Source organism: Hibiscus syriacus, unplaced genomic scaffold (genome assembly GCF_006381635.1).
Source record: "Hibiscus syriacus cultivar Baekdansim isolate YM2019G1 unplaced genomic scaffold, ASM638163v2 tig00112498_pilon, whole genome shotgun sequence".
NCBI classification, from domain to species: Eukaryota; Viridiplantae; Streptophyta; class Magnoliopsida; order Malvales; family Malvaceae; genus Hibiscus; species Hibiscus syriacus.
The window spans coordinates 1,204,441-1,217,805 of record NW_024063347.1 but is presented as its reverse complement, the minus strand read 5'-3'; the positions used below and the strand labels follow the sequence as shown (position 1 = coordinate 1,217,805).

At 28.9% G+C, this 13,365-nt stretch overlaps 1 protein-coding gene and 1 pseudogene across 1 annotated transcript; one reads left to right on the top strand and one right to left on the bottom strand.

The window, feature by feature from the left end:
- The first annotated feature begins 417 nt into the window (after positions 1-417).
- Positions 418-1,856, top strand: LOC120180488 (laccase-14-like). The gene is made up of 4 exons (XM_039185802.1): positions 418-563; positions 636-787; positions 905-1,224; positions 1,440-1,856. The coding sequence occupies exons 1-4, from the start codon at positions 465-467 to the stop codon at positions 1,739-1,741; spliced, it is 873 nt and encodes a 290-aa protein (XP_039041733.1). The 5' UTR covers positions 418-464; the 3' UTR covers positions 1,742-1,856.
- Positions 1,857-2,448: 592 nt separating this feature from the next.
- Positions 2,449-11,810, bottom strand: LOC120180638 (annotated as a pseudogene).
- Positions 11,811-13,365: the final 1,555 nt, after the last annotated feature.

The window sequence follows — 13,365 nt, the reverse complement described above, 5'->3', positions numbered from 1 at the left end:
TCTAATTTGATATTATGTACACAATTTAAATATGTTAATGAGCATGTAGCACAAAGCTAAATATTTTTCGACGATGCACGTATATTTATAATTGTTCGAATTTAAAATTTTTATCGAAAATAATACTCTTTATAACCATTGAAATTGGTAAATGAATTCTTTTATTCAGTTTTAAATATTAATAGTGAAATATAAGAATATTATAGAATTAAAATAGTATTCTCATATATATATTTTAAATTTGACAATGAATTATGCTCGCCAGCTTATACGTCTACAAAGTTGGCTGGGCTGAGGATTTTGAATTTCTTGAAAAGGTATAGTGATTTCAGAACATTCGTTTTAGTTTTTCTACCAAACTGACTTGAGCATCAAGATGGGTATTTCTATATAAACAAGAAGAAACGAAACCGAAAGAGTACCCAGGAAAGGAACGGAACAAACTGAAGAAAGCATCATTAAAAATGGGTTCCCAGAAACAGGCCTTTATCTTGTTATCGGTGCTTTTGTTTTTCAATTTCCTTCTCTTCTCCGGCGCCGATGACGTTTATTACGAATTCATTGTAAGTTTGTTTTTATAACTTCTTTTGGATTGTTTGTTTCCTTTATCTGATCGATACGGTTTTAATTTGCAGTTGCAAGAAGAAGAGTTTACGAAGCTCTGCAGCACAAAAACCGTCTTGACCGTCAACGGCAGCTTTCCCGGGCCTGAGATTAGGGTCCGAAGAGACGATACTGTTCATGTCAACGTCCGTAATCAAGGAAGATTTGCTGTTTCCATTGTCTGGTATACTATTTCTCTAAATCTCCTTTTTCCGATCCATGCTTGAGTTTAAATTTTCTGATCCGAGTTTATTTGAGATCTTTGTGTGTTATTGTTTATTCTTTCTGGGAAATTCGGTAGGGAGGGCATCCGGGATTCGATTAATGGTGTAAATGAGTTGATTCAGCCTGGAAGAAACTTCACTTACGAGATCGATTTAGACGATGAAATCGGAACTTTATGGTGGCACGCTCGGAGTGCTTGGGCTAAAGCTACCGTTCACGGTGCCTTTGTCATTTTACCGGCCGCCGGTGAAGAATATCCTTTCCCTGCACCTACTTCAGATCATACAATTATACTTGGAGAATGGTTTAGACAAGAGTTGACTGAAGCCGTTGTTCCTGGCCAAGCAGATGCGTACACAATCAATGGCAATCTTGGAGAAACATATGGATGTAACGGTATGCATCTAACACTCACATCCAATTACGAGTAGCATAATTTTGTTCCAGAACGAATGTAGGAGAGGAAAATAAATTATTAAATAAAAAATTAAAAGATATACTTAAAATATATAAATTTTAGAAATTTTAGAGGACTAACAGTTAATTAATCCCTAATTTCGATGTTAAGCTGCCTTTTTAGTAACACAATTCATAATTTCTTGTTTGCACAGACACATCAAATCAGCTACAAGTGGATTACCAGGGTCTCTATCTTCTCCGTTTAATAAATGCTGTTGCCAATGAAACAATGGTCTTCGCCATTGCGCAACACAGCTTGACGATCGTCGGACAAGATGCCTCATATGCCCGACGTTCGTTCTCGAATTCCTTGACATTAGCCCCGGGTCAGACGATCGACATTCTGCTCAGCGCGAACCAAAACGTTGGCCAATACTATATGACCGCTCGGCCTTCCTCCGGTCGACTTAATACCACCGGAATTTTACACTATACCACCAGTAATGGTTTTTAATTTTAACTGTCTGGATTTTCGAGTGCCATTGTCATAGATTTGTTTATCAAATAAGACATTCACTAGGGCAAACCGCTATGTATATTAATATCAATGCCCTATAAATATCCACGCTAGCTGTGGAAATATTCTGTGTTTTTCATTAAAACGTTATCAGTTGTATTTTGTATTGTTCTTTTGGGGTTAATGTTTATTATATATATTTAATGCGATATTTATATTTGAAAATCATTTAACATAACATCATCTCTAACATGATGACTTGAAGAGTGAAATTTTAATTAAATTATAAAATCTTGAAGATTAAGGTGTATATTTTTTATTGGATTAATTTACAATTTTATGAGTTTTTAAATAATTATAAAAACATTTATTATTAATTTAAAAGATCAAGATCTCCGTTTATCTTTAATTCTGTCATTGCATGATATGAAGGTTGTCAAATTTGATTATTTTACAATTTTATGAGATTTTAAAAAATTATAAAACTTTTATTTTTAATTTGAAGGATCAAAATAACCGTTTATCTTTGATTTTATCATTGCATGGGATGATGACTGTCAAATATTTATCTTTAATCTTTAATGTATAAAATACTATTAAATCTATTAGTGGCTTCAATAGTAAAAAATGTAATTCATCTTAAAAGATAAATTTGATAAACTGCGTATGCAGAATATATTTATCTTATTGATATATTAAAAAAATTATGGGCCGTTATCATACCATTTTTTGTGGATTTCAATGATCCGATCCGAAACCTTTGTGCCTTCTTCCAATACACCCTTGAATTTTTCGAATAGACGAACGAGCCCTTTCCTAGAGGAGCAAGTTCAAAAACAACTTCAGGGCAATACAAAGATTGGAATATGAATATAGGTAAGTAACTTAAAACCAAGTGTTAAAGAAAATAGATCTACTCACCTGTCGGGAGATATAGTTTTCTTATGTCCCAGAAAAAGACGATGACCTTCAACATCTTTCGCCATGTTCCCGGGGTATGATGGAATAAATACATCACTTTCAACATATACAATGTAATCAAGAGCAGCCATTTGGGACGAATGGTTGGTGAATGGTACACACTCCTCAACAGAAGCCAATTTTTTCCTTCAAAAACATCACACTATATAAGAGATTACATTCTAACTCCATTTCACCCTTATTGCATATCATTGAACATTAATATAACCTTTTCACCAAGTTTTATATCAAGTTCCAAATGTTCAGAAGTTTCCCAAATATGAGTATCATTTAACATGGGATACCGAAGCCATACTGGTATCACCCCCATATATCTCTCCTGCAGCAATGTAAATAGGGGGTTTTGATGGTAATCCGAGAGCGGTGAGAAAAATTCCGACCTTTTTGGGGTTAAGGGGAAACGTCCTTTGGCTCTCTGTACCCTGGCATCAATGTTTTTCACTTTCCAATGGGCAGTTTTTTGTCTGCACATTCGGAATGAAAGTGGTATAACAAATAGTTGATCTCTTATCCTACATTATCTTTTGGTTCTCTCAACTTCCATTGGACACAGAGAATGCTAGGTAAAGGTTATACCTGATTGTCTTCATCTCTTTAGCTTCAGCATTAGATAAACCATGTGTGCATCCACTAAAGGCAAGCATTATCTTTCTCATATCGTAAATGCGATGTGATGAAACGACCATAAGACCTCATCCGGTCCACCAACAACTGCAATATCAGCAACTTAAAAAGTACGATGGTAAGAGAAAAACATACTGTACGACTCTTGAGACATGATGACATCAAATATCAATCCGATTACTTTTCCCATTGCTTCTATTTGGGGTGCAACACAAAGTTCTTCATAGCAAGCACGACAGCGAAGTTTTTGTATATCTGGAGGCAGACCGTTATTTGCTAGGCGAGAATCGGATTTAGCAAGTGTGGCATTTATAATACGGGCTATAGCTACCATGTCACATATCTGCAACTCAGAAATGAAACTCCAGTCAGCTAAATGATCAAGAAGAACTGATATTCATATTTAAGTACATAGTACAATGGCTAGATTGCCAATATTTTAGTCATTAAACTTGAAAATATGTAACATTGTAAACTTCTATTGTCTCCCCATTTAGCCGTAGGAGATGCATGAATATTGTGCAGACAATAATGTTTTTCTGTTGAAAATCAATGTCTCGATGTCTGTATCTCTAACAGATAACATCACCAATGAAGTAATATGTCACAATAACAGATATATCATATAGCCGGAATGAATATTATCAAGCTAGAAATTATACCCCAGTCCGCATTTGGTAGAGCCCGCCATTTGTACGAACTAGAAGATAACCTCTTGACTGATCAGGAACTGAACAAAAAAATGTCAAATTGAAGAATAAATTTACAAGAATTACGTCCATGCTTTGAAAGAAAACTTTTCGAAGATAACAACTTCTTTACTTGTATAATTAGAACTAGGCCGTATGCAGGGCACAAAATCACGATCTTCAGGCAGCTTCCACAACTTCTCAAAATTTGGATTTCCACTGGCACCAACAAGCTGTTAAATCTAAAGGAGTGAAAACATGGAAGACTAATGACTACTTCGCGTCAATACAAGTTTACATTGCTCCGAATTTTATTTTTATTGAAGTACTCGTATATGACACTCATTTCCAAGACTTGATAATAAGAATATGACCTTTAATATCCCCAAACAGATGAAAAAATTAAAATTCATATACATCGAAAAAACACTAGTTTCGGCGCACATTTGAGTTTGAATAACATAGATAGAAGTATATACTCGACAACAAGCTTGAAATTCTTAAACACCCACCCAAAACGGATTAAGTAGTATTTTAAAATACATAATCAAGTTTCGCATAAATTGACTTACAGAAAACAAGCAGGACACAATGTGAAGAATATAATCTAAGAATAATAATAATTTATTTTTTTCCTTCTTTATATGTTGGAGATGATGTTTCCATAAATGAGGCTGAGCCACATCCTTCGTCCTCCTTTCCTCTGCACTTAACTTCTGGTAATTAAATTCGTGTTACTACAAAATTTCAAAAAAATATTAATTAAATAAATTCCGCATTTGATACCTTAATTAAAAGCAAATATTGCCAAATTGCCGCGAGTGTGAAAGACATGAACAATCAAGCAGGCAACTGAAGAACACAGAAATAAGCCTAAATCAATTATATATATATATATATAGAGAGAGAGAGAGAGAGAGAGACTTTAGTGACTGTAGGGAACTTATAAGGATCAGATAAATCAGAAACACGGGAAGAAGGGAACACGTGTACGCATCCGGAAAGCAGTCCCACCAATGCTATGTTGCATATGGCGCACGCTAGTATTTTCTGTAGCAGAACAACCGCCGCCGACCTCCGCCTCCGTCGCTGCATCATTTTCTTTCCCTGCTAATAAAATAAACCAATCAATAATCATATCATTTAACTATTTAATTGTTATTAATTAAACCACTTGTTATTATTTTTAACGGACAAGATAATGGGACAGTTAAAAATTTTAGCATCATTTCGTATTTGATCACCGTTATTTAAATATTTTATCAATTTAATTTTAATTTTAATAAATCTTCGAATTAGATAATATCATATGTAACTGGTGTCAAATATCATAACAAGTGTCACTTTTAATTTTAATTGGAATATTATATTTAAAATAATAAATATTTTCTATATACACAATGACTTAAAATTTAAAATCATGTCAGAGTAATATTAAGTTACTTACTATTTGGACCAATCTATTTTGATATTATATATATATATATATATATATATCTTTTAATTTTTAATTTAGTCAAATAAAATTATTCACAATTTTAGATTTTTTAAATTAAAATAATTTTTTAATTTTGAAACTGTACATCTTAAGCTTTGTGATTTTAAAAACTGATGTGTTTTACGAATTGTGACTACCTATCATTCATTTTTCAAAATATTTTGGATAAATTAATATCTTGTAATTTATATTTTTTATTTTGATTATAATTATATATGAACATTGTATTTTTTAATTTTATCATCGTTCATTAAATTTTAACAAAAAATAATTAGAAAAGATGATGCATTATAATATAATAATAATTTATCTTTAAATTTTATACATTCTATCAATTTAATTATATTTTAAAATGATTCAATAATTTTAGAATAATATGAATTATTCCAACATGCACAATGAGCAAATCCTCAAGCACAAGGAGCTGGTCGTAATGCATGAGAAGAAAATGATAATACTTGAGAAATAAGAGAACTCTATTAAAAGACTCATTGATATGCTAGAGAAAATGTCAAAAAGGAAAAAAAATTGTTCTTCAACCCTCTCTCAAAATACCATTCTCATACCTTTTTGACGATGATAAGAATGAAAATAATACCAATGGCACTGTCAACGGCAATACGATATTTGATTCTTGAATACTTTAATTGAGATCTTCTAAGTATCACATTATTTTAATAGTATTAAGTAAATATTAAATTATTTTTGATAAATAGTTTGTGAGAGAGTTTTTGGGTATCATATTTCCCTAGTAATATTAATTGGATCGTTCACTTGTTTTTGTTGCTTATTATGTCTTCTGCATTGCTTTTATGATTTTTTAAATGTTGGCGAATGATAATTTTGGATTGCTTTGAAATTTATTGTTTTAAAAAACTGAGTAGTCAAAGCACATTTTCCCTCAATATTTTAGGTTTGGTTTTTATGGAATGTATTTTTTTCTTTTCATCTTATGAAAATTTCGACAAGCCTAGCACACCCACTATAGAATACCTAAGATATACCTCTAATATTATATCAACTCTTTTACCTTGGTTAGCCTTTTATTTTATAAATTTTTAGTGCACAATAATAAATGATATGCCTGATCATATATTATTTAGGCGGCATAGTCGACACTATATCAATTAAGTAGTAGAACCGACTATATATTATTCAGGTGGCAAACCCGACCATATAATAAAACCAACACAAGGACGTTAAGAACTTAAAACAAACTAAGGTTTAACCTGAAAACTTAAGAGATGAGAGAACTTTTATTAATACATAATAAAATTACAATATGACACACTTACTCTACTATATTTTCCTCCTCTACCTCTAAGTTCTTTTTTCTCTAACTCACTTTTTACACTCTTCTCGCTCTTTTTTCCTCGCTCTTTTTTCCTCTCTCTTTACAATGATAAATTTCATCCCTATTTATAGATTTTAGTGGCAATTGTATTGTTGACACATATCAACATATTAACCATTGGTCTTATAAATATCTAGATTCTTGCTTAAATAATTCTATTTATAATATTAAATATTATGAATATATAGGTTATTCTATAAATATTTATATATATCTACTATTTCTATATTATTCTAAAATATTTTCAATATATATATATATATCATAAATGATACCTATAGAATTTTTAAAAGTTGCGTTCACTTTCAACATCATCTAGTTGGATGGTTAAATATATAAAGTATTAAATCATGTTTAGTTAAAATGAGAACCAAATTGATAAAATGTATAAGTTTTGAGATTAGAATTATTATTATACCATATCACTTAACATTTTCCATTAAATTTTAACAATAACGGACGATGAGTAAAATAATAAAAAAATATATAACGTTTATATATGATTTGTTAAAAAAAATTGAGTTTTCAAAATATAAATATGAGAATAAATAAAGTATCAAATAAGTAATTTATCCAAAAGTTTACTATAAGTTTGAATTAGCTCTGGTTAGCTAATTGGTTTTTTTAAGTTTAATTAAAATTTAGGTAAGAGATGACTCCCCCAATTCAGTGTCACGGTATATCTAAGACTCAATTGAAATTTACATATTGTCCACAAAAAATGATGGTAATAGAATTTGAACTTGACTAATTGGTTTTATTATTTTAAAAGTAGTAAAGAGTTATTTTTATATGAATATTGGTGCGTGAGATTCTTAAAAGTAAATAATTATTAATTTTTATGCATAAATTTTAAGTTAATATGCATTATAATCTATGGATTTCGATTTTAGTATAATGATGTATATAAATTTTTTAATTTAATTATATACATAATATGTTATTTTATTTTAATTATATATTTTTAAAATTTAAATACATCAATTTGTTTTAAATATCATCAAATCAATGTCTGATTCGGAATATTTTATCAGGGGGAGAAACCAACAACAACAACAACAACTAAACAGAAAAAAACTAAGGAATGACAGTGATTCGCAGTTACTGAAATATGAAGTCCAAATTCTGATGCTTTGGTGTCACTTCTAATAATCACATGAACCGAATCTGTCACAAATTATTAATATTATTATTATTATTTTGTTGTACTAAGTTCATTTTAATTGTACTGAACATAAATTTTATTATTTAAGGTAACTTTATATTTCTCAATCCATCTATCACTTAGTTTTTATTTTAATCATTTAACTGTTATATTTTGTAAAATTATATCTAATATTATGTTTTGATTATGTTTTGATCACATTCTGTTAAAAATTTAACGTTGACATTAACACAATATTTTTAATTATTTTTTAATATTTGAATTGATGTTATCTTATGATGACAGGTCAGTATCACAATTAATTTTTTAACATCATATGACTAAAATAGAACTAAAATATAAACTAAATAATAAATGAATGACCAAATAAATAATTTATCCTATTATTTATACCCATGCTTGAATATTTTACAACACAAAACTCAATTGGATATGTAAGTTATTTGAGTCAAACATTACAAAATTAAAGATTTAAAATTTTCAATATTTAGAATTATTTGAACCCATTCAATAATAACGGAGTTAATTTTTTTTCTTGAAAATAATCAAACATTAATAGTTTGCGGTAACATATTTTCCGTTTATAATTTTAGTGAAATTCAGATTTATATTGTTAAAACTGCATTATAATAACTTAAATGGGTTTACACGATTTCTTTTTAACAATGAAAACTAAATTTTATCAATAAAAGCAATGGAAAAATCACAATTACAATGCATCCAAACATATAGAGAGAAATAAGGATAATAGTCCCATACAAAAACTCATACAAAAACAAAAGTATTAAACCCAAAGATAAGAAGAAAAACAAAACATTCACTAGACAATAACATCCAACATCAAAAGAACTCAACAATCTTCATAAAAACTAATTATCTCTGTCAAATGAGAAATTTTACGAAGTGATACAGGAGTGGTGAGTGAACCAAACTATATGACAGGATGCTTCGTTAAACAATTCTAATTATATCAGGAAACAACCTTTTATCAAAGAGTAGATCTGATTATACGTGACCATCGACAAACCAATTAGAAAACAAATATCGTGAGGGTCTATGTGCGAGCACCAAAACGACCGTAAAGTTATACGAAAAACGTACCAAAAGTTATAAGGAACGTATCAACAGAGTAGAGAAAAAGTATGTCACAAGAGCAAAGATTTTATTATAAATTGAAAACAAAAATCTCAAAAAAGAAAAATAAATGACAAAGTATAAAAAAAATATAATTAATAATCATCGACAATCAATAACTAACATTAAAATTAATGTTATCGTCAATTAAATAAAAATCAAAAAGAAAAGAGGAAAACGATACAATAATATTGAGAAAAAATCCAGACCAAATAAAACCTAATTATTTTGATCGACACCAACAATTGGATTATACGATTTAAACATGAATCATACAAATAGATATTCAAGATTGATTTTAAATAAAATTCAACGATAAATAATTTACATTAATCTTTCAAAGAAGCTTTTGAATCGATCAATATCTTTTAATTATAAATTATTTAGTCATGGGCTCACCAATCATAAATGAAATATTAATGGGTTTTTATTCATAAATATACCTTGACGATATTCATACAAACCTATTTAATATATTATATTATTAGATTAAATAACCGGATATTTGATGACAAATGTATAATTATATTAATACGTAAGTCCATTAAATTAAAAAAAAACTACTGACACGTATCACTTGTTAGGTTGATAGAATATAAGTTTGGTACCAAGCTATCAACAAATTCTTTGGTTAGTTAAGATAATATTATCTAATATCTTGATATCATATTCTTTATTTTATTAATAAATTTAATTTTTCATGCATGAGTTTAGTTTATCAAAATAGGTCCAAAAAAACTACTAATATATTTGTAAACATTTAAAAATAAATTTAAATATTTTTTACTATTTACTATAAAATGAAGCAAAAGAAATCCAAGTTAAATTCAAAAACCCTTTATTTAAAGCCCTATCCGTACGCAGATCTGAGCATGGAAAAATTGAATTGTCATGGATTTCCAAGATTATGATCTGGGTTTTAGGGGATTTGGCCAGCTGTTTATATATTTTTTCTACCAAAAAAAATATTATCTGCATCTCTGATAAATTTAAAAAAATTGAACAAATAGTTTTAAGAAAATAAAAGATAGAAACAAATATCAGTAAAAAAAAGTAAGTATTATCATAATAATTGAATGTCACAATATATTAATATTTTTTAATAGCTTAGGGTGATTACATGATAATATGTGTTCATAATTTTTTAACTATTTATAACGTACACATACTCTATAAACACAATTGTTCGAACATAATACCTCAAGAAATAAATATTTTCTTTAACCACTAAAATCACTCAATAGATTCATAACATACATATTAATATTTAACTTTATTACAAATAAAACATGATATAAATGTAGTGACTACGAATACATATCAATATGATGAAATTATAGAATAATAATCAATAATTTTTTTTAAATTATGTATTTAGTTTACGATGATAGTTGTAGATTATTATTGTAATTTTAGATATTTTCATTTTTTTTAATAAGATTATTGGCTTCTATTAAAAAATAATTTATAATTTTAAATAGTCTAAGTGATATAAAATAATATCTATTCAAAAATTTCTCAACTGATTATAATGTATAAATTATTAGAAATATTTTTTTTCGTTGAGATTACGTAATAGGTTGAATTCAGTTTATTTTACTTCATTGGTTGAACTGATTTCTTATCAATTTTAATATTTTTCAAATTCCTGAAGTATTGGTTTTCAAATTAATAAATCATCTGATCTGATTTTTTTTATTAATCATGCATTAAAATACTTAATAGAATCGCCCAATAGAACTAATTATGAGAATCAATATATTTAGTCTGATTATATTTCATGTACCATTTATGCATAAATTTTATATATCTTTATTAAATTATTAATAAATAAAATAAAAATGATTTGTTAATTAGTCTAATGATTAAATATATTGATATTATTTTATTTTATAAAAAAATGAATATGGGCATTTATTTTAAGAATATAATTATTTTTTTATTTAATAAAAAATTAATATATAAAAACTCTAAATAAATATTTTAAAATAATAAATGACATTCGATCAAGTTGACTACATCCCATAAGTACTCTATCCAAAGCTTGTAATTGATCTGCTTGATATGATATTTTCCTTATCTCTTCTGTCTTACAAAAAAAAAAAAAGCTCCACCTGAAGCTATACTTAATCTCTCAAGAAAACTATTGCATGAAGAAAAGAAAAACCCAACAAATCCACCATTAGTGTTTCAACTTTCAGAAGAACCTACCATTGATATTTTTCTTCTTCTTATAATCATATTCCTTGCTTTTGATTCTGGAAACGAAAGCCACTGATCTGCTTTTTATTGAGTAAATTCTTCCCACTGAACCATAAGAAAGAAAACGAAGAACCTTTTCCCTGATCTTTACTAAAACGAGAACGATGCATGGGAGATGAAGAATAAGAACAGAAAACTGAATCTGGAGTTGAAGAAGAGTAAGATGACAAAGAAGAAGATGATGAACAATTGGAAGCCGTAACAGCAGTGCAAGGAGCAGGCAGGTTGGAGAGTTTATCGACTAAACAAACGGAACAAACCCCCGGAGATTGGCGATGCTTCGGGTGTCTTTTGCAACCTTCATTTGGCTTCGATCGCACACCCGCAATACCCTTTGAATATGATCTTCTCAACTTCATTTTTCTAGGTCTCGGCAATGGCTGCCTTTAGGATCTGTTTATAAAACCCAAAACTTGGGGTGCGTTTCCACGAGGGTTCATGGGGTGGTTTGACTGTTATATATACACACACACAAGTCTATCTGTGTGTTACAGTGGGCGATGGAAGAGGTTGATCTGGAATAAATAACGGATCTGATTGAGAGATAACTGGATGTGGGGTCCACGTTATTGTTGAGTCGGTGGTTGAGATGGTTTTGTGTATAGACCGGTGAAGTGTGTCAAGGGACAAGGTTCCTGTGAGACCGACGTAGAGAATCAAGAAAATTTTCCTTCATAATATACAATAAGAAAAGGGATCATCCAATTATACAAAATTTTAAAATATTTTTTCGATTTTTATAAATAACAAATTTGAAATAAGAAAAATTAAATAACCATCCATTTATAAGTGATATTTTAGTGGAACGGAAGAATATTTAAAATTCAAAATGTAATTTATTTGGAGATTTGTCACCAGGGATAATAATAGAATGGGTAGATTTTAGTCATTTCAATCTTGATTTCGATTTAAACATAATCGTAATATGTGTATAATTCAGTCCTGATCAATAATTTTAACAAAAAACCCAACTAAACATTTTCTGACCCTTAAAAATAATAAATATATTATATAAAATAATTATAAAAAAATGTTATTTAGTAAATATAAGGGCAAGACAAGGCGAGTTCACCTAAGATCTTGATCTAACTCTAAAAATTCTAATGAAACACCCACCTTAATCGTCTTTAAAAAAATAAAAGAATTAATCCTTACAGTATCAAGACATATGGAAATCATTGAAATCTTAAAAAAAAAAAAACAATTCATCTCTACTTGTCACCGTTGTAAAGGTGCTTATGTTGATTTTAATTTTTTTAAATACCAAATAAAAATATAACAATTTTTTTTAATTTGCTTAGTAAACTAAAAAATTATACCAACAAAATATCAAATAATTAATTGTTCTAATGATTTCTCAAAGATTTATAGCAACATACAGTCGGGGGAAGAAACATAAAACAAACCTACATTCAGCAAGAAGACAAATCACATATCTATTCAATTAAACTTTTTAGATCAGCAAGATTAGAAGACTAACAATCAATTTTTAAACTTGCTAAAATTTTATCATTCGTGCATTAGTTGGAGAACTTACATATTCTCTTACATCAGTACTAACAAGTCACTAACTACAGCTATCGTAGCTTCCGAAAAGCTCTCTGTAAATCCACTTTTGATGCAAAGAATAATGAATGAAAAATAAGTTAGATCTAAGATCCTACCGTGTATGAGCGATCGTGTCTTCAATTGTACATTCTCAAGTGGTGGGAGTTATATCGTAACAGTGATAGAGGTTTCCTTGCTGAATCTGTATCAGTGAAGTCATTCTTCTTCCCTAATGGGCTGCAAATCTTAGGACTTGATTGTCGCTTGTTTGTCTGAGAGAGGGAGAGGGAGTCAAGCAAATGATAGAATTTAATTATATTCCAATGATTCAAGCAAAATGAAGAAAGCAACATAGGGTTGCAGACC

Coding starts and splice junctions, on each gene's coding strand:
- LOC120180488 (XM_039185802.1), top strand. CDS start 465: ATGGGTTCCCAGAAACAGGCCTTTATCTTGTTATCGGTGCTTTTGTTT. Junction 564..635: donor ACGTTTATTACGAATTCATT/GTAAGTTTGTTT, acceptor TTTAATTTGCAG/TTGCAAGAAGAAGAGTTTAC. Junction 788..904: donor TTTGCTGTTTCCATTGTCTG/GTATACTATTTC, acceptor GAAATTCGGTAG/GGAGGGCATCCGGGATTCGA.